Consider the following 25,651-nt stretch of genomic DNA (forward strand, 5'->3'; position numbering starts at 1 on the left):
AGGCAAAGGGGCCGCGAATGACCCTGCCACAGTTCCAGATGTGACTCTGGAGCAACAGTTTGGAGTTTTCTCTACTGTAAATTGGGAGGGAACAACAGTTCATCCTGGGTCACTGCCAAGGTGGGTCATGTGAAAACCAACGGTTCCAGCGATAGAGCGGAGAGAGAGAAAAAAAGGGGTCCTTTCTTTTACGGGGTCTCTCTTCCTCCTAGAACCATACCCGTCCTTCCACCACCACCAGTTCGATGGGGTCACTTGCCAATGGGGGGCTAGTTTTCATCCCAGAAATGTGACTCTCAGGGAAAGTTCTCTTAAGATGCCTCTTGGTGCATGACGGGGAGCACTTGAGGTGGCAAAAAAAAAAAAAAAGGGAGGCAGTGTCTGACACACCCTCCACCCCGAAGCCTGTTCAAAGCCCCAGCGTGTGGTATGGGCAGGGAGAAGAATCAGGTTCCCCGGACTTTTCCCCCTCCGGCCTCACGGCCCCTCCCCCGTCCCAGCGGTCTAGACATCCCTGGTCGAGAGAAGCTACAAAGAACCCGCAACATCTAGCGGAGAGGGTAAGCTGCCCTTCTTAAGAAACTAACGGCCCAAACCTGTATAAAATGTTGCCAGGTTGGAGAGGAGAGGAAAGAGTAGCAATCCAGCTGTAATTTAGAAACTGAGGGGAAGGAAGGTAAACTAAGGGGAGTTGATCGGAAGGGGGACGGAGGCTCTGCCTGCTTGGTCCAGCCCCCAGCACTCTGCCCAGAGCCCGCCCTTGCCGGCCATGCAGAACTCACACACTCCCTTTGCAAAGAAGCTCTGTGTATTGGGTGCAACAGCTCTGGGGTCTCTATATAAATAATATACAAAACCCAACAGCTCAATGCCTCACATTAACAAAAATACTAAAAACTTATTAAAAACGGAGCCTGAGGGAAGAGCCCCAACCACTACTGGTGCTAGCCCGGGAAGGGGACCGGGAATCAAGAGGAAAGGGTGGGGCCACATCCAGTGCACAAGCGGTTCTTCCAGGTTCTTCCAGGTGGCTCAGTAGCGTCCAAATATGTTGGTGCTGGGCTGTGGCTGGGTATCTGTGGAAAACCAGAGATGATCAGGGCTGGCAGACCAAGCAGGGAGGTGGGTTTGCACGAGGAAGGCTATTCAGGTCACCAAGGGAAGGGATGGGATGCCAGGCTTCCCCCCCCCCCCCCCGCCCCAAAGCAATCGCCTGAGCTCCCCCCCCCCCCCCGCCACCTCCCCGCCACACCCACCACCATGAAGTCCCCTGGGTCGGGGGGCTCTCCCCTGGCAGGAAGGCAGGCTTACTGGAGAGCTGCTGTTGGAGCTGCCGGACCAAAGCTGCCGTCTGTTGCTGCTGCTGCGTCTGCTGAAGCCCCTGGCGCTGGAACTGAGGCGGAAACCAGAAGTGGAACACTGACCCCGAACTTTCCGCTTCCTTCCGCATCCTCGGCTCCTGACCCCCTTTCTGGAGTGCCGTGCCGTGCCTCCCACCTCTGCCCAACCCACTTCGCTGGCTGTGTGCACAACCTGGGCAGCCGTCCCTGAGCCAGGGGCTGTGGCCCGGCAGCTACCTGGGGCTGGGACTGGGGCTGGGCTTGGGGGGGAGCCGCCTGCTGCTGCTGCTGCTGCTGGTGCGCCTGCTGCTGCTGTTGCTGCTGTTGTTGCTGCTGCTGCTGCTGCTGCTGCTGCGGACAAGGGCGCCGGGCCTCAGCCGTGGTGGCCCCGACGGAGGGGCCCCGTCCGCCCCCCGCCCACCACACTCCCACCGGCCACCCGGAGAGCAGGAACTTCTGGGGCCCCTGCTGTGCGCCACGGGGTGCTCCCCGGGGCTGGCGCCCGCCCCTCCAGAGACACCAGGGTCCCGTGAGAGGGCCTGGGGCCTCACCCGCAGGATCTGCTGCTGCTGCTGCTGCCGGATGTGGTACTGCTGCTGCTGCTGCTGCTGCTGTTGCTGCTGCTGCTGCTGTTGCTGCTGCTGCTGCTGCTGCTGTTGCTGCTGCTGCTGCTCGGGCAGGATGGACGCCGACCGCACACCACCTGCCTGGACGCCCTGCGCGCCCAGCGGGGTCATGGCACCTATCATGGGTGCCTGCTGCAGGGTCTGCTGGGAAAACCTGCGAAGGCCAGCCGTGCGAAGGTCAAGGCACGGCCCCTGGGGTGGGGGTGGGAGGGTGGAGAGGTGGGGGCGCGGGGGAGGGAGGGAGGAGGGGGGATGGGGGGCGGCGTGGGGGGTGGGGAGGAGAGGTCCCCGGTCCCTGACCTGAAGGAAACCTGGACAAGTCGCTTCACTCATTCCTCCTGGCACTATAACCAGAAGGGCCCTTCTGGGTTCTGACAGATTTCTCGGTTGGGGAATAAGGGGCAAAGATGACACCCCGTTTTAGTGGCTCATAACCTTCATGGCGAGGCATCTTCCAATCCTGTTTTCGCCGTTTTGCTCTTACGAGAACGAAAACGAGTCTTAGCACAGGAGAGGCGTTCTAGGAACACCCACTGAGGTGCTTTCTGCTGTTGGGGGTGGTGGTCCCCGGGGAACATTTCACGGAGTTCTCCCGCTCTTCCGCCTTCCCACGTAGGGCACAGCCACAGGCTAGCTCCCGGCCGGACCCTCTGTCTCAAGTCTTCCTTCTCCTTCCCCATGCACCCTTATCCCTGCACCCCATATTCATCTGTCAACATGTCAACTCGCCATACATGGCTTTCCTGATCAAAAGAGCTCTTTGTGGGGCTGTGTCTCAACTCTGCACCAAGGGCTCAAAGCCCCGTGCCAGCCCGCCCAACCCTGGCCTGTCTCCGGCTACTGCCCCGGGGTGAATTTTACACGCTGCTGTCCACGCTCTTCTCCCCCCTCCCCCGCCCCCCACCAGTCACCCTCCTCACTCTGGTCCCTACGTCTTCATTCACGCTATGTCGTCTACCCGGACTCCCCTCTCTCATCCTCCACTCCACAAATTCAAATTACAGCTATCCTTCGAAGGCCACCTCAAATCTCACCTCCTTCGGGAAACTTCCTCTGCTGACTCAGGCCCACGATGACATCATCCCATACTTTTTCTGAATTCCCATTTACTTCACGCTGCACAACTGCACACCTGATTGTACCTCTCCTCACCCTGTTCTTTAAATGTTTTTCTGTGTAAGTCTCTTCATCTCCCCAACCGGACGAAAAATTCTCTGTGGCGGGGGACTCCGTATTTTCTAAAATCTCTCCTCACCCTACCCCGTGCTAGTGTAGTGCTGGCCACACAATTAGCAGCTGACCCATACGTCTAAGGAAAGGCTTTTCCTCTGGTTCACTCCCCAGCGTTCTGAAACCTAAACTGCAGAGCCTCAAGACATGGTTCCCGAGTCTTACGGAGGCCTGACTAGCATTCGGCATGGTAGGACGGCTCGGTGGCTAGTCCGCTCCAGCATGCAACTGCTCTACGACCGGCTGGATGACTCCTTGCCACACAGTACATCTAAGAACCCCGGCTCTTGGGGCACCTGGGTGGCTCAGTCGTTAAGTGTCTGCCTTCGGCTCAGGTCATGATCCCAGGGTGCTGGGATCGGGCCCCGCATCGGGCTCCCTGCTCAGCGGGGAGTCTGCTTCTCCCTCTGCCTCTGCCTGCCGCTCTGCCTACCTGTACTCTATCTCTCTGTCAAAGAAATAAATAAAAATCTTTAAAGAAAAAAAAAAAAAAGAACCCCAGCGCTTTCCTTAGCGTAGCTGTAGGAGGGATTTTCCCCTCCCTGGGCCTCGAAGAAATGTCAGACAAGCGGACGGAAGACTACCGGTCACCGGGGTCCCTCCCGGCTCTGGCATTTTGCGGCCAGCTAAGCGTTCTTCACCTCTCCAAAAGTTCTGACTAGTGCCATCACCTCCTGGCACGGGTTTTCCCCCACCAGATGCGCCCTCACAGCCCAGCGTGTCTTCACAGCCCCCCAGATGCCTTGGGTACCTTTGAGTGGAGGCCAGCCCATGTCCGTAGGTTGGGGCCTGCTGGTGCACATAGCCACTGGGCCGCTGTTGCAGGTGGCGAGTAGGATCTACAAGAGTAGGATTGGTAGAAGGGTGGGTGCTCTGGTAAGGCTGGCTGGAGTAGCTGGGGGGCACCATGGTACCTGCGGGGCCTGTGTGTTGCTGCAATCCCACATGAGAAACATAAGGAGTATAGCCCTGGAAAGGAGGACAGAGGGGGTCAGGGCCAAGGCTGTGCAGGGCAGCTGGCCTCAAGCCGCCCCTGCCCCCCACCAATTCTCACCCTCTCGTGCCCTCACCTGGGAGGTCTGCAAACCGTAGGAAGAGCTGGGAGTCATCTGATGGACAGATGACTGTCCCAACATCCCCTGACTCTGCTAGAGAGAAAAAGGAGACAAACTCAAACTCGGGAAAACGCTTTCTGCCATCCCGGTTCTCACATCTCCCGCTCTTCAAGTCCTTGCGAGGATCCCAAGTGTCTCCTCAGTCCCGTGACCCTCCAGAGCCCCTCTCCCTGACGGCCCTCCCTACTGCCCCTCTCACTATCTTTGCCTGGAGCTGTTGGCGAAGGCGCTGTCCTTGGGGCACCGCGGGCTGCTGCTGTCGGTACACAGAGGTCTTGTAGGAAGGTTCTAGTCCCATGACTCCAGTCATGGTCGTGGGCAGCACTCCAGGGTAAGGTGGTCGGGTGGGCAGCTTCTGCATCGGTAACCGCACGGGGCGGTACGAGTCCACGCGAGGGCCCCCTGGAAAGGGGAGCGGGCTGACCTCTCCTTGTCCCCCTCCCACCCCCCATCCCTGCTCAGTGTCCCCCTCATCCACAGATCCTCAGAGATGGGGCATCGGCCCTCGGGCAGGAGGGACGTTCAGGTAACTCTCCTTCCTGGGGGCGGGCTCTCACCTGCAGGTAGTGGCTGGTTCTGGGTGTACAGGCCTATGGAGCCCTGCCTGTAGCTAAGATGGGATATGGAACTGGGGTTAGTATGGTGCAGGAGGTCTGGAGGCACCGTCACGCCATAGGGGCCACTCCTTCCCGGGCCCATTCCATAGTCCTGTGTGAAGAGCGGAGGAGGAAGGTGAGCGGACCGTAGCTCGGTGGGGTGCGCTGCAGTGAGGTGGGCTACAAGGGCTGCAGAGGAGCTAGACCTATGTGGCTCATTCTTGTAATCCAAACGGTACCTTTTCCCCACCCCCTCCCCCGGAAACCAGAGACCGCACAGAATCATGGGGGCGGGGGGCGGGTGCTGGGGGCAACACTGACCTCTGTCTTGGTGGCTGGCTGGCTGCGTTTCTTGCCCTTGGTGGACTTCTTCTTGCGCTCCTCAGTACTGGGTGGAGCGGCCCCAGGTTTGTCAGTTTTCGGGGGCTCTGGAGCCTTTTTCTCAGGCTCTAGCAGGGTGGGAGCAGGGGGCTCCTCATCTTCCGGGGGCAGCGGGAGCGGCTCCAGGTAATAGGCCCGGGGCCGGGGCCGCAGGTGCGTGTGATAGAGCAGCAACCTCTGTTGTTCCTCTCCTCGGGCCACTCGCCGGTCGACCCGGACTGTTCCAAACCAGCCCCAAGAGAGTGGTGCAGATGGCTTCAAGCCCTCAAAAAGATCCCAGGGAGAGATCTTTTGTTTGGTGGAAACCTGCAGACCCTGCTCCAGAAAACGAGATGCAGTGAGCCGCTGAGATTGGGAAAACAGAAGACAGACCTCGAGGACTTGTTGGGGGTGGGGGTGGGGGGAAGGAGCTGTTGGCAAGAAAAGAAAAAGAAAAGAAAAAACAAAAACCAGGCCCGGGTAGGTTCCAGGGAGACGGTGAGAGGGAGACAGACGGACGCGAACACACGTGCATGCCGCCACACATACACACAGAGCAGACACGGTTCAGAGGGGAGAGGGTGACGGGCAGGGGGAGCAGAGACAGACACAGACAGAAACAGGAAGGTGGGGAGAGACTGAAGACCGGCAAAGACACAGAGAGCGGGACAGACACAGGGAGAGTGAGAAAAACAGGAAGACAGAGACAAAGAGGCCAGCGGAGAGACACAGAGAAAGGCCAAGTGAGAGTCAGGCAGAGAGAGAGAGATTCAGCAGACAGACAAATGGGCCAGGCAAAGAAGTGAAGACAACGTATGTACGACTGGGTTGGACTCTAGATCTTAGACTCGGCCTGGTCTTTTCCCTCCCCTCCCTCCGCTCTCCACAGTGACTCGGGTTACTCAACAAATACGGCAGCTGACAGAGACAAAGCGCAGAGAAAGCTTCGTAGAGATGGGTGCGCTGGGGCAGAGGAATGCGGGGATAACAGAGATCCAGCAGTCAGCCAAACAGATGGGTGGGGTACCGGCCAGGGTGGAGGAGGACAGGATGCTGAGAACCGGGTGGTCTGTTCGAAGGTGGGTGTGGGTGGGGGAAGGGGGGGAGAGGTGGGGAGAGGTGGAAGGACAGACCAAGGAAAAAGGATGAGACTCCCAAGATGGGGAGCCGAAATGTAAAAAAAAAAAAAAGTTCAGCGATCAGCTCCACACCCCAGAGACGGCTCTCACCAGCAGAGCCCCATGGGTTCCCCGGCCTGCTGAGCCCTGTCGTAGCCACAAGGTTCATGCAGAGAAAGTTCCTGCCCAAGGGGGGGAAAAGCTGGGTGGGTCGGGGGGGGGGGATCGGTGCCTTGATAGGAACGGGGGATGGGAAGGAAAGGGGACGTGCCTCCTTCTTGAAGATGGAATCGAAGCCTGCAATCTTGTTGCCCTTGGTGTCAATGAGGGAGCCCTGCGGCTCACATGTGATGACATCTCGGGTCGGCTTGGGCAGTGGCAGCAGCTGGAGAACTTTTTCCAGACTGTCTGACTGGCGCTCCCCCAGCTCTTTCTGTGGGCACAGGAAGATGGGGCAAGGGTTCAAGGACACAGCAAAGGAGGGATGGGAAGTCTCAGGGGACAGCAGAGAACCGGGCACGAAGACGACACTCGGTAAACCCTCACTGTACAAAATCAAAGAAGAAGCGGACGTGGACGGGGAGGGGAGGCAGCTCTGGCCGGAACGAAGTCCCTGAGGCTGGACAGCGTGAGCAAGGTCAGGGGAGAGGGAGCAGAGGGGCCGGTGCCCCCCACCGCCGCCCCCCCGAGCCACGCCCTCGCCTCCTCTGCTCACCCGCAGCTTCTTCACCAAGTTCATGTAGGCGCGCTTATTCTCCTCCATGCTGCCCTGAGAGATGCTAGACATGTCCGCGGCCAGGGTCCCGTTGATGAGCACGCTCAGCATGTCGAGCACGGTGGTGAAGAGCTCGCTGCGAGGAGGAGCCCGGGGGGGGAAACCAGAGAGGAAAGAGGCTAGGACAGACGCCGGCCTCAGGGTGGGGCCAGGCCAGCCACAGGGGGTCGCGCACCCAGTGTGGGGGAGGGGGTTCCTCTCGGGTACAAAACAGAAAGGAAGGAGTGGGGGTGCTTTACTTGTTGGACTGCATGTCGACGGTGCCGCTGATGATGATCTCCAGGAGGAGCATGGCCCACTCGGTGGTCTGCTGGGTGCTGCGCTGCACCGTGTCAAACATGCCCCCGACCTGCCACGGCCACAACGAGCCCGTCAGATGGCTCGGGGGCCAAGTCTAGCAGCTTGGGAAAGCTTACAGTAGAACCCGGCCTGGCTGCCGCCTCGCACAGCTCAGGCCACGCGCCAGTCGGACCCATGATCTACTATGTGATTCCAGGCCAATGACTTAATTCTTGGCACCTCTGGGCCTCGGTTTCCTGAATTAGGAACTGATGGGAGCTGGACTAAGGGATGTCCAGGATTCCACTCAATGTTCCACAGCAGGTTTCTAGGGCTCTGAGGGCCCAGCCAGAATCTAGGATACTGAGGCAGGGTCTCTGCAAGGATCCAGGCCCTCAACCACTTTTAGGTCCTGCATCTTGTGGAGGAGAGCCGGGTCCGTACTTGAAGACCAGTGGAAATTGGGCCCTCCGCCCCGGCCCATGGGGCGGGGGCGGGGGGTGGGCACGGGCTTCTCTGTGGCACAGTTCTAGTCCCACCCACATCTTTCTTCTCCCCGGGTCCCCCTCTCACCAGGTTGAGCCGCAGCTTGAGAGCCTCGTGCATGAGCTGCTTTGGTTTGCAGTCATCCAAGTACTGGTTGTCACGCCAGTTATTCACAATCTGAGATAGAAACAAGCGTAACACACAGCTCGGGGCATCTTCTCATGTCCATCCCCGAACACCCAAGGTGCTGACCGGAAAGTACCGAAGGTTCTGGGGGAAGCAGTGGCCTCGGGGGCACCCGTCTCTGCCCTCCGGCCCCGCTCGGTGGCCCAGAGACCTGTACCTGGTGCACCTGGCTGTAGAGGGAGGTGAGAAGGCCCTCACGCTGTTCGTCCTGCCCTTTCAGACACGTCAGCACCAGGGATAAGAACGGCTGCTGGCTCAACAGGGACATGCTAGAGAAGGGAGAAAGAGGAAAAAAACAAGAACGGGACCATGGGATGCGAGTCAGGCAGCTTCCAACCTCATTATTCCAAGCCCCAGACTCTACTCCCTCAAGATCTAGCCTCTTGGGGCGCCTGCGTGGCTCAGTCGGTTAAGCGTCTGCCTTGGGCTCAGGTCGTGATCCCGGGGTCCTGGGATCGAGCCCCGCATCGGGCTCCCTGCTCAGCGGGGAGTCTGCTTCTCCCTCTACCCCTCCCCCTGCCCATGGGCATGCTCGCTCTCTCAAATAAATAAATAAAATTAACAAGAAAAAAAAAAGATCTAGCCTCTTGCTCAACTGTGCCCACGCCTAACCTCTGATTTTCCACTTTCCTGTGATTTTTTTTCCTGTGAATTTTTTATCCCCACTCCTCTGTCCCAACTTTTCTTCTTTCCCGGCCCTGCCACCTCTCCCTTCTACCCCTCAATCCTGGTCCCCCCACAGCCGCTTTACCTCTTCTGCTTTTGTCGGTCCCGTTCTTTGCGGGAAGAGGAACCCAGGTGCTGGCCCTTCTCCAGTTCCTCCCCAGCCGCCTTTAACACATGCCCCTGGACTGAGGTGGGCAGTTTAGCAATGAGGGGGGCCACCAGCCACACACCAGAGCGCTCTAGAGAGCTGGAGAACAGATGGAGTACACAGGGTTCCAGAGGAGCCAGGCAAAGGTAGAACAATCCCTCTGCTCCTTGCCTGATGGACAGGCCTAGCATCTCCGCGAGGCTGAAATCATTTACACTAGCAGAAGAGCAACTCATAAGGGGAGGGGTCCAAACACGTTTCTACCCAACCTGAGCACTGGCTTGGTCTTGCTGCTGCTGGGCATGTTGCTGGCAGTGCTTCCAGAAGATGACCCCGTCTCCGCTGACTGTTGGAAAACCTCGATTGTGGCCTTGGCGATGTTCTCTAAGAGGGAGTTCATCTCCTGGGTGGGGGGCGGGGTATGAAAGGCACACAGGGTGCTAACTAGGTAACTGGGGGTGAAGGAAAACAGACGGTAGGGGTCACAGGAGATGAGGGTGGAGAAAGGCATCTGGAGGGTAATGAGAGGGGAGAGACACAACTCTGCTGGGAGCCGCGTCCTCCAGCACCTCCCTATTTCTCCAATTCCCCACTGTCTTCTCCTCACACAGCTCCTTACCGTTGTGAACACAGAAACAGCCTCTGCTGCCGCCGCCAATCTTCCCTCAAGCCACAGAGCCCCAACACTCCTGGCCCACCTCCCTATTCCTCAGCCCCACACGTCTGCCATCTTCCCATCCTCTCTTATCTCTCTCAGCTCAAGAACCCGAAGGGAGGACGCAGGTTCTTCTATGGTGACCCGCCCTCCTGAGGCATGGAGCTGGAAATGAGTATGGGAAAGAGAGGGCCGGGCACCACTCACATTGTTAGGGGTTTGCTTGATCATGAGCTGCAGCTCCAAAGAAGACTGGCGCATGGTCCACTGGTCCAAGTTCTGTGATAGAGATGCCGCCCCCAAGCTCGTCATCATCATGTCCCCCGCCCCCAGCCACTTACCACCCCAAGGCCAGTTCCTGATCTCTCACAACCTTGAAACACCTATGACTACAGGTCTGAAAGGAACCTCCGTGTCTCTCGCTTTAGGCAAGACTCCACCGACATGACCCCAAATGGTTGAAAAATCTACCCTATTTTAAAAGTGGTTCAGGCAAACTTCACCTTTCCCCAGTCTCCTGTTCCAGAGCCTCACATTCCTTCGCAAGGGGACGTTCTCCTTAACGCCTACCCTAAATCCTTGATGTTAAAGTCGAAGCCTGCTTCTCCTGTTTGAAACCAGCTGCTCAAAGTCCTTCATGGACCTGAAGGCTACTCTGTGAGTTAATCTCTCTGTGACATTACCTCCTCCGGGCTGAAGAGACCTCATTCCTGTACCTCTTCCTAATGGCTTTCTTTCTCCACCCTCCCTCCAGTTACCCGAATGTCTGCAGCAGCATGGTGAAGCAGGGAGTGGGGGGAGGGCACGGGCCTGCCTGGGTTCACACGCTGACTCTAAACTTACTAGCTGTGTGACCTTGGGCAAATTACTTAAGCTCTTCAAGGCTTGAAGTCCTTGTTGGTCAAACACAGACACCCCCACCTACTTTACGGGGTTGGACAGATTAAATGAGGAGACGTACACAGAGTGCTGAGCGCAACACTCGGCACGAAGCAGACGCTCAGTAGCTGGGAGCTATTCGGTAGTCCCGCTGTTCGTTACTGGGCCAGGAGCAAACACCAAACAAGCAAGGCCCCAACCTAGGCTTCCCAGAGGTTGTGCCTCCCACTGATAAGCTACAGTCCCACTCCCGATAGCCGTGCCCTCACCCAACAGTTGACTCTAGGGTCTAGACCATGTTGGCTTGACTTCTAAACCTACATTGGAGCTGTTTCTCTCACCACCTTTTGCCCACATCCTTGTCCGTCTTCCTACTTGACCACCCCCCTCTTTTTCTCTCAGGGTCCCCATTGTTTCACCCCGGGCCTGGGCGCCACCCCTCCTCCCCGCTTCCTCCAAGACCTCCATCACCGTGGCCTACCTGGAGAATGCGCTTAATGCGCTGCCGCTGGGGGTTTTCCCCATCCTCATTGTCCAGCAATCGATATGGGTAGCAGATGAGCTGCATGAGGCGCTGGGCCTGGGCGCTACTCAACACTGGGTCTTGCAGGTCGTTGCTGTCCTCACACAGTGATTTAAGGCAACGCTCTCCTACCCATTCCTGAGGAAGCTGATCATCAGGGCACTGGGGCAACCAGTGAGGGGAGTAAGGAATAAGGGGGATGGGCTGGGGGTTGATGAGGGACATGATGTATAGGAGGAAGGTGGCGTGATCGTGGCTGGAAACAGGACTATATTATATAAAGGCATTTAGGAGGTGTGGGGGGAAGGTGAGACTGACCTGTTGGCAGATGCTGCGTAGCACGTACTTGGCATAGACATCCAGACTGGCTGTCTCCACAGAGATGTTGCGGCCACCCTGCCTCCGACCGCCACTGCCACCTCCTCCCTCCTCCTCTGGAAGTTCTTCTGTTCCTCCTGTCACAGTGAAGCCCGAACCCTTCAGTTCCGCATCCCCTGTGGTTCACGGGCGGGAGATAGGGAGGGCAGAGTGAGATCTGAACACAGTGTAGAGACCCAGCCCGGACCCACAGAGGCAGCAACTCCCTAAATCCTGCCCTACGGGACAGAAATATACTTCCCTCCCTCCTCTCCTCCCCAGAGGTCAGAGAGACCACCTTCGGGAGGGAGAAAGACTGTCCCTTGTAGTTTAGCCGGCACTCCACCCCACACACACTTCTGGCACCACTCCCTTCCTACCCCCATACCAAGGACAAACACAGCCTTGAGAACAGCAAACACAGCTCCATCCACTATGCGGTTCTGGGAGGCAGCCAGCAGGTGGCGGTCACAGGAGGAACGGATTCCTACTGTAGGCTTGTCTGGGGAGGGAGCTGAAGTCAGGGGAAGCAAAAGTAGAAACGGCGGGCGCGGGGGGTGGGGTGGGGTGGGGAAGGGGTCAGCCACACTTTCTACTGCTGGCTGGCTCACATCGGGGTCACTTACTTCCATCCGACTGGCAAGGATTGAGCTGAGGTGTCTTGAAAAGGTGGAGGAGGATGCGACAGGTAAGCCGGGCCCCCGGCTCAGAGTCCTGTTCACTGCAAGCTGAAAAAAAAAAAAAAAAAAAAAAAGGAAAAGGAAGCAAATTGGACAGGACCAAAGGAGGCTGTATGTGGGTTTGTGGGTGGTGAAGGGCTGCAAGGGACAGCGAGGTCAGGGAAAAGGAGAAATGACAAGATAATGCTGGAGGAGAGGTGGGGCAGCCAACTGTCTTGCAGGGCGAGGGGAGTCCCTCAGAGGGTCAAAACACAGAAAGACAGGAAAAATTGGGGCGGTCAACGCCGGGTTAGAAAGAGGCCGCTCCCAGCCCGAGGCATGCCACCAGACTGGCCTCTGGCGGTACCGGGGAGCCCCGCACTGAACAGTGAGAGTGTGGCCATCGGGTGTCTAGTCAAACTTGGGATCCAGAAATTTGAGGGGTTACGGATTGGCGGTTCACCGGCATTAAGGAGCGAAGGGATGGCGGCACAGCGAATCAGGTCCTCGAGGAGCAGACACTGCCGAGCGATGAGGATGGCAACAAAAGTAGCCAGGGAGTCGTGAAAAGACAGGTCACTGACCTGGAGGAAAAAGCAGACAAGACATCCCCGCCTCAGTGTGCAAAGAGGCGGCCAACGCAAAGCGGTAGGCCCTCGCTCCACGGGCCTCTGTCCTGCTACCTCGACCACGGGGACCAGCCCCTGCCCCACCCCACCCCCACCCCCCACCCCCCACCCCTGGGCCCTGGGAACCGCCCCATGGCCCAGCAGGACCCCGGCCCAAGTCTCACATCTACATTGCAAAGAAGGTCGTTGAAGCCACAAGTGCCATTGTTAGAGGAGCAGCACAAGGCCTTCAGGACCCCCAGCCACTCGGCGCTCAGTGACTTGCAGTAGCCGGTCAGCTCGGCACACAGGATGGCGATGTCATTCACCCTGGGGAGAAGTACAAGCGCCCTCAGGAAAAACCTCGTTCCACAAAACCTCAGACTCATTAACTTCTCATCTCCACCCCAAAAATAACCAAGGTTGCCGTACCTCCCGGGCATCTCATCCCTCCCAAACTCAGGCAGGAGCGTGGTGCCCGTTCCCCACTCAGTACGCCCCATACCTATCGGGATCATGGTGCCCCACACAGACGTGCATAAGGGCATTGCAGACAAAGCTGTAGCGGTTAGCGGGGTTCTCACTAAGACTCTTGCCTAGCCCCGTGTAGGTGAAGGTGTGAGCTGCGGGGTTCTCCAGAGTGTCAATCATGAACTCGGGCGCCCAGCGCATGTTGGATTCTGAGGGCTCCACGTTGCAGTAGATGGTGTTTTTCACCTTGGAGCAGAAGTCGCTGCAGGGGTGGGAAAAGGGACATGGTAGTGTTGGAGAGGATCTGGTGAGGCGGAGGAGTGGTTGGGAAGGGGGAGAGGAGAAAAAAAGGGAGGCCCCGGGGACCTTGGGACAAGCGAAAGGGAGATGGGACCAAGCAGAGTGGGCGGGACAGGGACCCAGTGAGAACAAGGCGCGGGGGCCTCTGGAGGCCGGGAGGAGGAGGAGGAGTGTGGGCCCCTGTAGAGATGGGCTGGAGGCCAAGCTGATGAGGAAGAGAAGCAGGCAGGCCTACTCTCTGGAACCAAGAACACACGAAGGCCAGAGCTCCCAGATGGCCAGGCAGAGACAACAGGGTCCTGGGCTGTGCTCTGCTCCTGAGTTGAGTGGTAATGGGAAGGAGATGGGCCGAGGTCCCACTCTCTACCCGTACCTCCCACCTCTCTCACCTGAAGAGCTCCCCAAATTTGCTCTTTAAATGGCTACAGGAGGTGTACAGATCATAGAGATAAGCAAGGATACAGCGTTCCGCAGAGGAGCCGTCCGACCGGTTCATCCCATGCTTCACTACGCCACACAGCCTGTCCCGAGGGGCCAAGGTCGAGACAGTCAGTGGGTGCCATGCGTGGGCCAAGGCACAGAGGTCCCCAGACACAGGCTTATGACTCTTGGCACTAGTCTCCCCTTCCCACCCAGATGGCAGGCTCTTTCCCACGGTGAGAACCCCCGGTGTCCTTCAGGGGCCCATTTCCCCCGGCATTCGCCGGAGTCCCGGGCCGTCCGCTTATTCCGCAGCCCCCGCTTACCCCTCAAAGACCTGGGCCATCTGGTCCTGGTTGAGGATGAGGCAGGCGTGGTAGTGCCTCAGGACGGCCACGATGCACAGGCACAGGCTGGTAGTATAGCTGCCCACCAGGTCCGAGGACTTGAGGAGCAGCTCGGCCTCGACTACGCTCAGTTCATTCAGGAGCTAGCAGAGCAAGCGTGTGTGTTGGGCGGGGGAGGTGAGACATGAGAAAAGGCCCGCGTGTTCTATATAACCCCCCTTCCCGCGAGGCAGGCCCGAGCCCCTTCCCGCTGGCGCCGCCTCAGTCTAGAAGGGCCCTGTTGCCATACGCCACCGTCCTTTATTCTATTAATGCCACAAGCCACGTTGACGATCTAACCTGTCTCTAGGATACAATTCTATGAACTCCACAGCGGGAGCACAGTCCGTACCCAGCGCTCTCATCTATCTCTTGGGCCTCCCTGCGGAGCACGTGAGCCTCTAGTCTGGCCTTCTTAGCTCGTGTTCCACTTGACCCTCTGGCCCCCACTGGGCTAGCCTTCCTGCCCAGCCCAAGCAGCCCGGGACACGGGCTTGAGCCCCAAGTCTCGACCTCGTGACCCTATACAGCACAAATGCCTTCCTCCACCCTCATTTCCCCAACTTCCCCACCTGAATGGCAAAGTCGATGAGGCCACTGATGCTGAGGGAATATTCCATGAGGTCGAAGATGAACTGCACATGCTGCACCAGAGGCAAGTGGTATGACATGCCAAGCGCAAAGCTCGTGATCTGCTCCAGAACATTCCGGGAGACCTGATAAGGGCAGTGGTAGTGAGACGGGAGTGGAGAGAGGCAGGACAAACCAGGGAAGAAAAGGAGGATGGCGGACAGGGATGAGACCGGGAGGCTTAGCCTGCCAAGGGGGGGGGGGGGCAGAAAAAAAAGATAAGGAGGAAAGGAAAACAGGGCAGGACGGCAGAACGTTGGGGAAGGGACAGGACTTAGGCCCACACCTGAGCTGTGACCTGGTGCTGGTCATAATGTGAAAGGTGCTGGAACTTAGCAAAGATATCCTCAGCAGTGGGGAAGGCTTCAGGCCGGTTGCGTCGCCGCTTCTGCCCGTCCTCCCCACCTAAGGGGACAGTGGAAAGGGAGCAGTCGGGATGGGGAAGAGAACTAGTTGTCTGAGGGGTCAGGAGGGGGGTATGGAGAGAAGGCTATGGGTGGGGGGGAGGGAGGGAGGGACCGGGGAAGGAAGGCAGGGAGGAAGGGTGGGAGGGAGAAAGGGAGAAGGGAAGGGAGGGTCGAGGAGGGGGTGGGGGAGGGATGAAGGGAAGGGGTCAGTGAAGCAAAGGTTTGGAGGACCACAGACTACGTGGACCTTAGAGGAATACATACAGGGAGGTGCTAGGTCGAGGGAGGGGAGGGGGGAGGGCGGGCAGTATGGGGCTTACTGTGAGGTACCTAAGAATGTCAGGTCTCCAGGATTCAGAGGCACAATAGGAGCAAGCTGGTCTGCAGAGGGGGGGAATGAGGGGGGAAGTTTCAAAAGGACTAGAGCTCTCAGGAGACTCCAAGAGACAGGACATGGGGACATGACTGGGGGTTCCCTGTGCTGGGGAAGGGGACACTGACTAGGGCACTCCTAGGGGGAGATCTGTTTCAGGAGCCTCAAACCCACCAGTTTCCGCTGTCCCCTTGCGGTTCAGAACCTTCAGGATATCCTTGGTAATTTTCTTGATGGCATGGCGGGCATCATCTCGCTGCTTTCCCACCCCAAACAGTACGACCAACCGCTGGTTGCACTCATGGCTGCATGACTCCTCCTGCATCCCAGCAGCACCATCAGACTCCGGCCCGGGTCTCGCTCCCTCCTCTCAAAAGCATGCTCCATGCCCCTCAGCATCCCAGGGCTCAAGCCCTTCCCAGCGTGCTACACCCGCAAGAACAGCTCCAACCCCTCAGCACAGTCCTTGGACAGAAACCTCGGCCCAAAACCGAGGTCTTGAGGAGCTCGCGGAACAGTACCTGGGGGATGGGAAAGTGCGTGGCATACTGCACATGCCGCGGCTGGTCATAAAGAACCCCAAGGGTCCCTTCTATCTTCTCCTTGGGTGGGGGCTTCACCTCCTTCTCAACATCTGGTTTCTCGGGGGATGGACTGCCCTTCCCCTCACAGGGCATAGTAGGGGAGAACAACTAAGAAAAGGCGAAAGGGCAGAACATTTAGAGGGTGAAAAGGGGGTCAGGGGCACAAAGAAATTCCCCAAAGAGGCATAACAGGAGGACCTTGGGAGCTGGATTCTTCCACACCGGGATCTGACTTACTGAGAAATCAGGCTTCTCCATGTCCTCGAAGAGCACACTGGAACTAGGGTCAATGTCCATCGACTCCGAGAGCCCTGGGTCCTGAGGACACAGAACATAAGCCAAGTGGCTTTAGCCCCAGGGAGTTGCTCCCCACCACCTGGAAAGGTCGAAGCTGGAGGGAGGAGACCGTGTTGGGCAAAGCACCGGATCTGGAGTCGAGCTTTGACAGGTCACGTACCTACCTCGCGCCTCATTCCCTTCAGCTTCAAAGTGGGGAATCGGAACACCTCACCCCACTGTGAGGAGCAAATGCCGACCTCGGATGTGACAGGGCTGGGCCGGCCCCGGAGCACCGAGCCAATACCACTCTCCTTATTAGGGAAGGGGTACCCAGAGGACTCTGCGAGCCAGGAAGATGGGGCCGTCTGAAGGAGACAGCGAGGGCAAGACAAAGCCCGCTCACCTCCAGCTTGCTACTGCTGCTGCCCTCAGCCTCCTTGCGCTCCGAGTCATCAGCAGGGTCGTCAAAAGGAGACGGAGGCCGGGGGCCAGGAGCTCCAAAGGCGAGGTCCCCCCGGGAGATGAGGGTGCAAGTGTACATGTTGTGTGAGAAAACATCGTGTCGAATCAGTTCACAGAAGAGCAGGACCAGGTTAAAGAACTCCACTCGCTCACTCTCACTTCGGGGGTCCGCTGCATGGAGGGAATGAGAAAAGAGGGCTTAGGGAGAGCACAAGACACGGGCAGCAAGGGAGGGAAGCACACCTGAGGCGCAGTGCTCCTACAGTACCTGAGGTAGGCTAGACAAGGAGCGACCCCCCACCAAACCGCTGCGGGACGAAGTGTGGTTGTTTTGCCGCCCCCCCCTCCTGCCCCACACACCATCTCGGAAAGGAAGAGAGCATCCTTGAGGCTCTCTGTGTGTGCAAATGCTTCCGGCGTGAGGTCTTGTTTTTATCCTTCTTTTTATTCCTTTATTCTGCTCAACCGTAAGATGATCAGAGGCTAGAATCATACCCAAAACCCAGTCTGCACAAAGCCCAAGACAGAACGAGACACCAGAAGGCCCTTCGCTATGCTTCCCAGCGACAGCGGTGGGTAACTGAGTCTAGGCAGAGGTAAGCGGAGGGTGGCAGGGGTCCATACTCAGCATGGGAGCCTGGGTATCCAGAAACTGCAGGAGGACATCCTGGAAAATGGGAGCACTGGGAGCAGAAAGGGAGCCAGAGGCAATGGAACCCTTCTCATCTGCGGCTTCTGATTCTCCACAACGCTGTAAGACGAGAGAAGAAACCCTAACATCGGTTTTGCCCTGCTTCTTCACCTCTCCACGCACAATGCTTGAACTGCCACCCGTTTCACCTCCACCCCCAAGCTCTTCGCCTCCATCCCTGCTTTGACCTCCGTTTTCTTTTTTTAAAAAAAACTATTTATCTGACACAGAGCAAGAGTGCGCACAAGCAGGGGGAGTGGCAGGCAGAGGGAGAAGCAGGCCCCCCACTGGGCAGGGAGCCCGAGGTGGGGCTCGATCCCATGACCATGGGATCATGACCTGAGCCGAAGGCAGACGCTTACTGACTGAGACACCCAGGCACCCCACTGACCTCCGTTTTCTTTACCGCCTCCCAACTGAAGCCCTGCCCACTTCCCTAACTCCAAGATCCATCTACTCCTTCCTACTGTTGCCTTAGGTCCTCAACTTTCCCTTTCGGTTCCGTACCCCTTCTGTATTCTCACAACTTGAACTTGGGTTCCGCTACTCAGCTCCATCTGTCTCCAGCCCCAGATGCCACTGCCCCATCGGCCAACCGCGTTCTCTTATCTCTGCCCCCTGACCTCGGCCTCAATCTCGGCCTGTCTCTTCTCCAGCAGCTTGGCTACCACCATAGCACGATGCCGACCAGAACGCTTGCAGCTGACAGCCCATTCACACAGTAATGATACTACAGCGTCGTCATCCGAGGAGATCTGGAGACCAAAGGAAGACGGGGTGAGCAGGGTAGAGTACCGAGCTCCAATTTCTTCAAGACCGGGCCCCATCTTAAAACATCCCAGGCCCAGGAAGATCATCTCTTCACACATCCCCGGGGTCTGTGCCTCACCATGCCTTCCCCTCAGGCATACTGTTGCTCTTGCCACGTGTTTTGCTCCTTCTGTTCCCCTTCTTGCTTACCTCGTGCCCATCCTTGCTAGGGCCCAACCCAAAGATTCGGTTACAAAGGGAGTCGAGAGAGTTGCTGAAGTCAGAGCGCTCAAAACTGTGGCTGTCCAACACTTCCAAAGTATGGAGCACCCGTCCAATGGTGAAGCCTTGGGAGGTAAAAGCGGTAAAGGGGACTTAACAAGAGGCCCAACGTGTTCCGACTCTCAGGTTGCTAGGTCCTTACCATCCCTTCCTCGAACATCCTTCTTACTCTCTGTCCTCTGGCACCCACCTGCAGTGGCTTCCTGGCACTTATCGAAAGACCAGCGAACCTCAACCGCCTGTCCTCGCTCCTTGATCTGCTGCTCAATCTCGCGCAACTTTGCACGGACCTGCAGTATGGGAAAAGGAGGGCTTTGATTAAAGATGCACCAAGGTGTACAGAAGGCCAGGGCCTAGGCGCAAAGGACAGTACCAGACTCCAAGGCACTATTTCTTTTTTTTTTTTTTTAAGATTTTATTTACTTATTTGACAGAAAGAGAGAGAGAGGGAGAGGGAGAGAGCATGAGCCAGGGGGAGAGGCAGAGGGAGAGGGAGAAGCAGACTCCTTGCTGAGCAGGGTGCCCGGTGTGGAGCTCGATGAAGGAACCCTGTGATCATGACCTGAACCAAAGACAGACGCATAACCGACTGAGCCACCCAGGCGCCCCTCTAAAGTCACTACTTCTGAAAGAGCAACTCAGCTTCCCATCTCAATCCAGAGGCCACCAGGCTGGCTTCTGGTGGGACTTACCTGCTGAGTAAAGGCACTGTTGCCCTCTGGCATGGGCAGGTTGGAGGGGGCAATAGGCAGGTGGTCAAGTGGTGAGCCAGTCTTTATGCGGCTATCAGTCAGCGAGTAGTGCCAAACCAGGGCACTAGGGCAGCACAGGAGGATGGTCTGCCAGACAGGAAGAGCTAAGTCAGGCTCAGTTCCCATGGCTACCTCTCTAGAACCCCATTACAAGACCCCAGCTTGAGCTTTCTGGTCCAACGTTATTCTGAGTCCCTGGCGTAGCACCTCTCCGTCTCTAAGCCCCTCCCCTCATCCCCTCTCCTAAAAGGCTCTGGGCCTACCATTCAGTCCTGGAAAGGAACTAACGTCCCAGGAATGGGAAGCAACAATCTCCAAGCAAGTACTCAGTGCCTGCTCCCACCTCCCACTGAGAATCACCCCCATTCTCCAGGACGGGCATCCAAGTTGTCTCGCGATGCTTCTTCATGCTTCCTTGGGCCCACCTGGTACCTACCTGAAGGATACAGCTGAGGCCAAAAACCAGGGGCCGGTGCTGAGGGCACATCAGCAGGTCGCTAAAGGGCGTAGAGGGTGCGCTGCTGGTTGGGGGCTGAGGAGCAGGGGTGGCGGGCAGTGTGCTTGTCGACTGAGCAGACATAACGTGAGATGAGTGACTGCTCACGCCATCCAGTTGCAAGGCCAGTCTCCGGGTACAGAAGTAGGCAAGGCGGCGGGAGAGGTACGCAGACTGAACGAATTCCCCCGAGTACTGTGAAGACATGCCCATCAAAAGCCCCAGGTCTCCCCGAGGGACAGGGCACTCACGTCTTATTCCTCCCCAGATCCTCCCTAGACAACCCCACCTCCCACCTCCGCCAAATCCTAGGTCTTACTCGAAGCAGCAGGGGCAGCAGCAGTTTAAGCAATTCATCCTCTCCAGGGCGGATTTTCTCAAAACACTCAAGGACCCAGGTCAGGAACTCATGTCTGTCCAGCATTCCATCCTATGGGTCCAATGGGCGGGAAGAGTTATTAGTTTCCCCGGAGACTATTAATAAGGCAGATAAAGTAAATGGAAGGAGGAAGAGAACCACAGCTGGAGCAAGCTGGCAGGCAGATTCTGTCCTGTCCTGTCCTGGCAGAATGTGACGCCACGCTCCACCGAGGTGCCACGTGACATGCCCTTCTTCCTACCTGAAACATGAACATGGCCAGCTTCTCGTTGTAGTCCCACTGCCGGATTGCCACCTCTACGTCATGGGGCAAGGGCCCTATAGTGGACCCACAGCCCCCGCTGCCTGCAGGCCCTGGCCGGTAGTACTCAGCCATCTTTTGCAGCTGCTCCCATAAGTATTTGGTGATGATCTGAGTCCATTCTAGGAGAAAGGTGGAGAGAGGGCTATTTCACACCGTCCCTCTGCTTAGAACATCTTCTGTCCCCGCCCCACGCCCACACCCCCAGTCACCATACTTCTAAACCCTATTCATCCTCTCAGGCTCTGGTCCTATAATAACACCTGCTCAAAGCCTTCCCGGGTGTCCCCCAAAGAAAGTAATCTTTCTGTCCACTGAAGTCTCAGAAAACCTTTCACTTTCTCTTTTGAGACACACACACACACACACACGTACGCATGCGTACACATACTTTCTCTAATTACGTGATTCGTACATATGCCTTAGCATCCCTAGCAGATTACAAGCATCCCAAGGGCGGGAAAAGGGGACCAGTCCCCTTGACAGCCCGGTACATGCACACAGTAGATACTGAAGACACTCAATGTTTACCAACGGAGTGAATGCAAGACACATGCAGAAGCAAGGAATACAGACGAGGAAGGAGAATAAGTCCAAGGGTCTCTCTGTCATCACTCCTTGATGCGATCAGTGGTGGGACCCCTGGTATGAGGAGTTACTCACCCATGAAGGGGTCAATGACATGTCTCTTCTTCACCTTGGTCTCACTGATTGCTGCATAGTAGGCACAGGTCATCTTAATGAGCCAGGCGGCCCGCATCACAGGCACTGTGTATTTGGCTAAGTACCCAAACACTTCTTCCTTTTTACTGAAAATGGGGACCTGGACGGACATCACAAATAATGAGACCTCTATCACCCCTACAAGCTGGCACCCACGTAGCTTAATCTGGGGATAGGAGAGTACTTCACACCCATGCTCCCCACCTTGGCCTGGAGACCAGGAATGAGCACCTCACCTTTTTGGCTAGTTGCGTGAGTGGCTTGGTGCCAGCCAGGTCAGTGAACCAGGTGTTAATGGCACTCTGGGATCGTGCAGTCACCAGCCAGAAGTTGTCCTTCTGGTTCACTTGGGGCTTTCTTCGACCAGTGTCAGGGAGGGTGTTACAACGTAACTTCTCTGCAATGATGCTGCTGAAGTTGGAACTGATCTGAGGGAAGAAAACTACCCCTCAGGATGGGAAGACGAGGCAGAGAGGTGGTCATGCCTCTGATGGGCTAATACCAATGTGGTAGCATTAGGTTATGACGGAAAACTCAGCCATTCAGGTTGTCCCTTTAGGTCTTCCCAACCCAGGGCCTTTGCTCCTTCTCAGATTCTTCCAGGCTTTTCCTTTAGCCTGGCAGGGTTGTCTCACCTTGGCAGGATTGAAGTTGACGTTCTTGGCACTGCCATGTTCATCCCCAGAGACAGCAGGCTGGTTATTGAAACCTTGTTTTACATTCAAGGCCGTCAGTTCATCCTGAGGCAGAAAAACGATATTTTAGCTTTCCCCCCCCTCCCCTGGGGGTGGTGGTGGTGGGGGAGGAGGGCAGGAGAAGAGAAGGGAACAAACGGGGGGGGGGAGGTTGGAGGAGGATTCTGAGTAGAACAGATTGTTATTTAAAGCTAGGCCCTTATATTCATTTGGACCCCACCCTCACCCCCACAGTCACTAAGATTTCCAATCAGCCAGCGCTCGCTCAACATCACTCTTCCTTGCAAGCTTGCAAGCAGCCGTAGCTCACCAAGCTGCCTCGACAACTTTCTGAGGTGTGTGTGTGTGTGTGTGTGTGTGTGTGTGTGTGTGTGTGTGTGGAGGGGGGGCGCCTCCAGCGTGGCCCCTACATCATTCCCTATTCACACCCGGGAGCCCCCCGCCCCCAGGTCCCACTCTCGGACACCAGCCCACTTTACTCTTACCCTTTTGGGACTTTGGCTCCCACCAAACCGCCCCGCCCCCCCTCCCCAAACCATCAATGCTTCCTCCTCTGCCGATCGCTTGCTTCAGGCCCCTTGGGAGCCCCGATTTTTGAACGCACCTCCTTCTGTTTGGGATCTTGAGGGTACACATCGGGAGGGCCCAGCCGCGGCCGCTTCAGGGGCCGGTGTTCGTAGCTCAAGATCCCGAAGGCCGCCATCTTGCCCAGCCCGTAGCGCCAGAGGCGCCAGCCGGGGCCGGCTGAGGGGGGGAGGGGGAGAGGGAACCGAAAAGGGGGGCGGCGGTTGCGAGGACGGCAGCCGAGAGACAACAAGGGGCACGTTAGAAACTCTCGATCGTTGCCGGAAACTACCGAGGGGAACCGAGGGACGCCGGGAACCGTCGGACAATACCGACCGCAGCGGGGGCGGGGCCCAGCCCGGCGTGGGGCGGAGCTCCGCGGCCGCGGAGCTTTCGGGCCCGCGCGGCTGAAGACGGATCTCACTCCCCAAGTATCTGCGAAACGTCCTCGAGCGGTCCGGGGTGCCCGGGGGAGGCGGGGGGTGCGACCCCGCGAGGCGGGAGGCAGCCGCGGCGCCGAGCTCTAAGCTGAAACCGGGTCCGCAGTGCCTCGCTCGGTTCTCGGCCTGGAATCGGTGCTCAAGGGTATTTGCCTCGGTTAGGAACTCTGTCTTTTACCCTAAACCACTTCTTCCTTTCTGAGTTTCTGCATCTGAAAAATGGGTGTACTGTTACCTCCTTCAAAGGGCTGTTGTGAAGATTAGAAACTGTCTGCATAAGAAAGCACCTATTAAACCCCTGAAAGGCCAGCTCTAATCCCTCAAGGTCTTTATGGTCTGGCCCTGAGGTTCTTAACCTTTTTTGATTCGCAGCCCCTTTAAGATGCTGATTCTGCGCTATGGGCCTTCCCAGGAAAGTTACAGAAGCAAACGAAATGTTACATACTTTCCAGGGAAATTCTTAGAGCCCCTAAAGGTCAACAATGTATCCCCTAAGTGTTCCTGAACTCCAGCTTGAGAAAGAGGCACCTACTGTGTCAGATGCTTTCCAGACAGCATCTCCTTTAACCTGCAAACAGCCCCATGAGTTCGAGATTATAATTGTCTCCATTTTGTGGATGAGGAAGCTGATTTTCAAAGAGTGAAAGTTCACTTACTTGCCCGATGTCATTCAGGTACTGAGAAACAGAGCTGAGGTTAAGATTTTTTTCTGGACTCTTGGGCCTTTCTATGATGGCAGATTGCTCTTTAGAGAAAAGATGGAGTGCTATAATAAGAGTAACAGATAACAGTAAATAACAAAAACTAATAAAAATAGCAAATAGCAAAAATAACACTAACAAAATGCTATTGAATCACAATAGGAAGACAAATTAATTCTGATTGGGGAGAGGAAAACATATTGGAGAAGGTAACATTTGAGCTAACCCTAAGAAATTGTAACCCACAGAACATTAGGGTGGGTTAGAACGTAAGCACAGCACCTGGCACATATTTAAGGCTCAATAAATGTCTGCTGAATAAACAATTTCTACAAAGTGTCACCAATCAGCTCTGTGTTTGGGGGAAGACAAATCTGGCAGTAAGATGAAGAACGTAGGTTAGAGAGCCCAGGCCTTCGGAAAGGAAGGTCAGGGGCACCTGGGTGGCTCAGTAGGTTAAGCATCTGCTTTCGGCTCAGGTCTTGATCTCAGGGTCCTGGGATCGGGCCCTGAGTTGGGCTCCCTGCTCAGCGGGGAGTCTTCTTCTCCCTCTGCCCCTTCCCCCTCTCCCCCCTCCCGCCCACTCTTGCTCTCCCTCTCTCTCAAATAAAGAAATAAAATATTTGAAAGAAAGGAAGAAAGAAAGAAAGAAAGAAAAGAAAGAAAGAAAGAAAGAAAGAAAGAAAGAAAGAAAGAAAGAAAGAAAGAAAGAAGGAAAGAAAGTGAGGCCAGGGGACACTTGGGTGGCTCAGTCAGTTGAGCATCTGACTCTTGATTTTGGCTCAGGTCATGATCTCAGGGTCCTGAGATCAAGCCACGCGGGGGGCTCTGTGCTGGGGGTAGAGCCAACTTAAAATTCTCTCTGCAGCCCCCATAGAAAGAAAGAGAGAAAGAGAGAAAGAAAGAAAAGAAAGAAAGAAAGAAAGAGAAAGAAAGAAAGAAAGAAAAAAGAAAGAAGAAAGGAAGGAAGGAAGGAAGAAAAAGAAAGAAAGAGAAAGAAAGAAAGAAAGAAAGAAAGAAAGAAAGAAAGAAAGAAAGAAAGACAAAAGGAAAGAAAAGAAAGTAAGAAAGAAAAAGAAAGGGAGGCCAGTTAGTGGGTTCGAGGAATAATCATGACTAGAGGGAATGAAAGGCTGATTTAGCACAGTGGCTGTGCTCGTGGAAAGGAGGACACTGCTGAGAGAAAACACCACAGACGTAGAGCTGATTGGATTCTCAGGAATGAGAGAGAGGGAGGAATTGATGATGACTTTGAGGTTTCAAGTCTGGGTGACTGAGAGGGTGGTGATACATTAACTGAGATAGGGAACACAGGAAGAGAAGCAGATTTACGGGAAGACGAGGAGTTTGAAGCCAGTATTGTTGTTCCTCCTTTTCCAGAATCTACTTCTAAGTCAGACCTCCTAACCTGTCTCAACAGGGACCCAGCTCAGGCAGCAGCTAAGGGTGGATGGATATTCTGGTTTGGATTAGGTCAGAAGGAAGATGGCTATACGTGTGCCCACAGGCGTCAAGATTGTACTTTCCACCCAAGAGAGTAGGGCTTTGACAGAGGTTTCAGGGTGACTGAGCCCAGGAAGAAGCATAGCACAGGATGGGGAGGGAGTTCCAGACCCTCCACTCCACAGGATAAAATGACTTAGATGAGAAGGTGGGTGGTTGGGAGTTTTGGTGGTGGTGGCGGCGAACAGATCCTTCCCAGGATCCGGGTGGCCTGAAGATTCTTGAGTCTGTGACAGTATCGTGTGCCCAGCCTCGGTCTCCACTTAACAGCACTTTACAGTGGTGGTATTACACCTACAGATTAGATTAACACTTAATCTCCCGGAGGATTTAGCCTGTGTCATAGCACACTTTTGCCACACCCTCTGTAAAGCCCTGGCTTCTAAGGTTCTTTCCACCGGAAGCTATGACAGAAGGAAATGCGTGGGTGGGGAGGGGTAATGGGTGAGGGGCCCA

At 56.2% G+C, this 25,651-nt stretch overlaps 1 protein-coding gene across 1 annotated transcript; it reads right to left on the reverse strand.

The window, feature by feature from the left end:
• Positions 1-790: 790 nt before the first annotated feature.
• Positions 791-22,870, reverse strand: MED12 (mediator complex subunit 12). Its single transcript, XM_035725633.1, has 45 exons — positions 22,592-22,870; positions 21,928-22,032; positions 21,529-21,720; positions 21,233-21,392; positions 20,510-20,691; positions 20,209-20,319; positions 19,830-20,084; positions 19,334-19,480; positions 18,832-18,931; positions 18,570-18,706; positions 18,233-18,364; positions 17,543-17,669; positions 16,860-17,089; positions 16,415-16,495; positions 16,115-16,285; positions 15,768-15,912; positions 15,551-15,601; positions 15,100-15,218; positions 14,756-14,899; positions 14,124-14,287; positions 13,767-13,898; positions 13,112-13,339; positions 12,792-12,936; positions 12,462-12,582; positions 11,966-12,067; positions 11,728-11,841; positions 11,301-11,476; positions 10,941-11,120; positions 9,788-9,859; positions 9,195-9,328; positions 8,863-9,024; positions 8,269-8,380; positions 8,013-8,102; positions 7,400-7,509; positions 7,101-7,236; positions 6,657-6,818; positions 5,229-5,603; positions 4,869-5,019; positions 4,520-4,713; positions 4,267-4,344; positions 3,948-4,165; positions 1,880-2,120; positions 1,578-1,712; positions 1,312-1,393; positions 791-1,076 (listed from the first exon to the last, which is right to left on the reverse strand). The coding sequence occupies exons 1-45, from the start codon at positions 22,688-22,690 to the stop codon at positions 1,033-1,035; spliced, it is 6,546 nt and encodes a 2,181-aa protein (XP_035581526.1). The 5' UTR covers positions 22,691-22,870; the 3' UTR covers positions 791-1,032.
• Positions 22,871-25,651: the final 2,781 nt, after the last annotated feature.

Source organism: Zalophus californianus, chromosome X, assembly GCF_009762305.2.
Source record: "Zalophus californianus isolate mZalCal1 chromosome X, mZalCal1.pri.v2, whole genome shotgun sequence".
Lineage (NCBI taxonomy): Eukaryota > Metazoa > Chordata > Mammalia > Carnivora > Otariidae > Zalophus > Zalophus californianus.